This window comes from Hippocampus comes, unplaced genomic scaffold (assembly GCF_001891065.2).
Source record: "Hippocampus comes isolate QL1 unplaced genomic scaffold, H_comes_QL1_v1.1 scaffold301, whole genome shotgun sequence".
NCBI lineage: Eukaryota > Metazoa > Chordata > Actinopteri > Syngnathiformes > Syngnathidae > Hippocampus > Hippocampus comes.
In genome coordinates, this window is record NW_017805928.1 from 310,717 (window position 1) to 314,400 (window position 3,684).

At 53.3% G+C, this 3,684-nt stretch overlaps 1 protein-coding gene and 1 long non-coding RNA gene across 2 annotated transcripts; both read left to right on the plus strand.

Moving 5' to 3' along the window:
• Position 1: 1 nt before the first annotated feature.
• cnrip1a (cannabinoid receptor interacting protein 1a) lies at positions 2 to 1,414 on the plus strand (the record flags this gene model as incomplete). The annotated part of the gene is made up of 3 exons (XM_019889632.1): positions 2 to 165; positions 793 to 937; positions 1,012 to 1,414. Coding segments are annotated over 3 exons (474 nt in total), but the record flags the coding sequence as incomplete, so codon positions are not given.
• Positions 1,415 to 1,924: 510 nt separating this feature from the next.
• LOC109527663 (uncharacterized) lies at positions 1,925 to 3,118 on the plus strand. Its single transcript, XR_002170562.1, has 2 exons — positions 1,925 to 2,198; positions 3,004 to 3,118. It is a non-coding gene; the product is annotated as an uncharacterized LOC109527663 (long non-coding RNA).
• The last annotated feature ends 566 nt before the right edge of the window (positions 3,119 to 3,684 follow it).

A 3,684-nucleotide genomic window follows, 5' to 3' on the forward strand; every position in this document is an offset into this window, starting at 1 on the left:
GGCGCTGGTTCACATCTCCATCTCGTTGTGGATCCAACCCAACGACGGCGACGTTTTTTTCAAGGTGGACGGAAGCCGCTTCGGGCAAACCCGAACCGTCAAGCTGCTCACGGGCTCCAAGTACAAAATCCAAGTGCTCGTCAAGCCCGGCGCCGTCGAGGCCACGTAAGGAAAGCGAGACGAACGACTGCAATGCGCCGCCTATCGAAACGCGCTCCGTATCCACCTGACGCCGGAATGCCCCCCCACCCCCCGCTTTTTCATCACCATATCAAACAGAACTACAGTCAAACCTCGGTTTTGGAACGTCTCCGTTCTCGGCCAAATCGCTTTATGACCAAAAATCGTTTTTTGTTTTTTTGTTTTTTTTTTTTGTGCCTCGGATTACGAGGGGAAAATCGGTTCTCGACCAAACTTGAGCACACGTGAATGCGCCGCTCGACTCCTCTCGCCTTCCTTACACGAGGAAGTGACGCGTTTCATTTGTGAGCTGACGTGTTCGATCAAGATTATTATTATTTTTTTTTTTCTCAAAAGAGCGTGCTTTCGGTTTATCGAACGGCCTTCTGGAACAGGACGACGGTCGAAAACCGATCCGGAGAATCACGGCGCTAGACCCCGCCCCTCAAAGGCACACGTGCAACACACCGGTTTGCGTCACGACGCGTTCCACGCTTGGCCGTTTTGCGTTCCCAAACGAGGCGTGGGCCAAAATGCTTCCGCCTCCTTCCTGTTCCCGAATTCACAACGTTCATTCGGGAACTTGTGCGTGCGTGGGTGTGTGCGCGTTAGGAGCATGAACATCGGCGGCGTGGTGTTCCCTCTGGAGGAGCAGTCGCGAGACGCCGATCGCGTCGTCTATCACGGACGCTACGACACCGAGGGCGTCCCGCACACCAAGAGCGGCGACCGGCAGCCCGTGCAAGTCAGCATACAGGTCAGCCCCGCCCCCCTGAGATTGCAATCGCGTGTGCCGTATACATTTTTTTTGTTTGTTTGTTTGTTGTGCAGTTTGAGCGCGCAGGCACCTTCGAGATCGTGTGGCAGGCCAAGTACTACAACTACTACAAGCGCGAGCACTGCCACTTTGGGAACAAATTCAGCAGCATCGAGTACGAGTGCAAACCCAACGAGACGCGCACCCTCATGTGGATCAACAAGGAGGCCTTCAACTGAGCGCCCGCATTCTTCGTCTTCTCCCGCCATTCGTCGCCAGCGGCGGTCGGACGGACGGACGGCGCCGGCGGAGGGCTCGCGGCTCCCCGACATCCTTTCCCGTTGTTGTTGTTGTTGTTGTTGTTGTTGTTGGGAATGCCCTTTGTTTGGTTTTCATGTTGTTTTCCTTCCTTGATTAAAACAACAAAAAAACAAAAAGGAGGCAGCAGAATAAAAGCGCCCGCTCACTCGTTCGGCTCTTCTGTCCGGGAATGAAACGCGGATGTTGGCATGCTACGTACCTCGCCGTTGGGTGATTCTTCTTCTTCTCCTCCTCCTCCTCCTCCATCTCCAAAATGGACACTCGCTGGAAATACAAGAATTGACAGCGCTGGGGTTTATTCTTTGTTTTGCGTTTTCAAGGGTAAATTCATGATGTGGAACAAGTGTGTGGAAGGGTGGAAACTGCGTGCGCATGTGTGTGTGTGTGGGTTCGGGTTGTCATGGCGTAAATTATTTTAAAAGAATTTTTTTAAAAGCCTCTACTTGGCAGAAATTCACCCCCCGAAAACATACGGAACATAAAACCCGCGACAAATAAGGGACGACTTCATTTTTTTTCAGTCGTGTCGAGCAGGTCGGGGGTGCTGAGCGCAGTTGGAGGCGTGGCTCACAGTGGGGTGGAGCTAAAAGCTTTGACTCCGCCCGCAGGGCTACCAAACGCCTTTTTTTTTTTTTTTTTTTTGGAACTATTTCTTTGGCCGTTTCGTTGATGCGCCGTCTTATGACGTCACGCTCACTTTGTAAACATTTTGAACACCGAGGCCTCCGTCCCTCCCGCCGCCGAATCGAGGCTCCCGGAGCGCCGAGGCCCCGCCCCCACCCTGCCGCTGGTTCCTCCCGTCGGCTGCCGGTCGCTCTCTCGCCAGTCCTCCGTTAGCGCCGCCGGCTCGGCTGTCTCTTCGACGCGCGAGCACGTTCAGCAACGAGCACCCCGACCGTCGGCCCTCGCAGCCAAAACTCTCCGCTCGACAGGCAACATGGTAAGTTCTCGAAGACGCCTCCGCCTCCGCCTCGTTTTGGTGGGCGGGAGCCTGGCGACGGTTGCGGGCTAACGTTAGCCGCCGTCCGCTCGCCGTCCGAATCGCATCGATGTGGGGCCTTCGACGTTTGGCGCTCGTGACGACGCGACGGCCCGCCAGAACGCCTGCCTGGGATGATTTTTATGGCTTGCGTTATGTTATTAGGGGGCCGCGCTTTGCCGACCCGAACATTGCGACGCACTTGGCGGCGTTCGATGCGCGCCTTTTGAATCGCCATTCGCTGGGCTCTCGTCGATGCTAAGAGCTTTAGCCGCCTAGCCTACGGCGAGCGGAAGTGGGCCGGGTCGGCGGGGGAAAGCGCTACCAAAATAAAAGCTGGACGAAAAGACAAAAAACGCTGTGAAATGGACGCGACTTGACAACTCGCAAAGCTGTCACTGACGGACGATGAATATTTGGCGCCGGCAAATCAAATGAAATCGCTTCCTAAATATGTGACCCCGTAACCACGTCTACTCCGTCCGTTCGTTGCATTCCACACCAGTTTTTGCTGCATGTTTTTCTTTTCTGGATTCTGCCCGAAGCCAATCCAGGTCCCTTCCCGCATGGACTTGTTTCCTCAAAAACTAAACAGAATTGAATCCGAATTGCCGTGCTTTGAATCAACTAGCTCCTCTGTTGGCAGCCATGTTGTGCTCAGCGCGGGGGATGCGCTTCCGTCCCCCGGGGCAACAAACGGTGATTCAAGGATAAGATGGAGGAGGCCTGAAAGACTGTGAATGTTATCGTTTTTTTTGTTTTCCAGGGAAACGAGGCCAGTTACGCTCTGGACATGTGCTCGCACTGTAAGTATGACATCATTGCGGCCAACGCTGCCCCCCCCCCCCTCGTACTTTTGGCTCTCTTGAAAGGACCGCGTGGAAAAAGTTGAGCGGGGCCTCCAAACCGCTTGACGTTGTTGCGCCGCCCCGCGCTTGCAAAAGGCGACGCCCCCAAACTGAATTGCGCGAAGCGAAAGCCGTGGCGAAAAGGCGGCCATTTTGTCACACGCGCACACCGAGTGCTTTTTCGTTTCCTTCGGTCAATCGATTTCGTGTTTTTTTTTTTGTTTTTGTTTTTTTCAACTCATTCAGTAGCAGCCCATTCTATCTAGACCAGTGGTGTCAAACATACGGCCCGCGGGCCGGAACCGGTCCCCCAAGGAGGTTTGATCCGGCCCGCGGGATGATTTAAAAGTGAAAAAAAAAAACAATGCATTAAAGACACAGAATGAATATTTTAAATAAAATGCAATTCGTGGATTATCCGATAGGGGGGGCACAACATTGTTTTGATCACAGTAGAAGACAACATTGTTTTGATCGGGGAAGAAAACGGCAGTCTCGGTCTGTCACCGAGATAGACCCAACGCAGCAAATGATATGAAAGCGCCAATCAATGCTTCTCTTGAGACCAAAACAAAGGAAAGAGATGATATTTTGGCGAT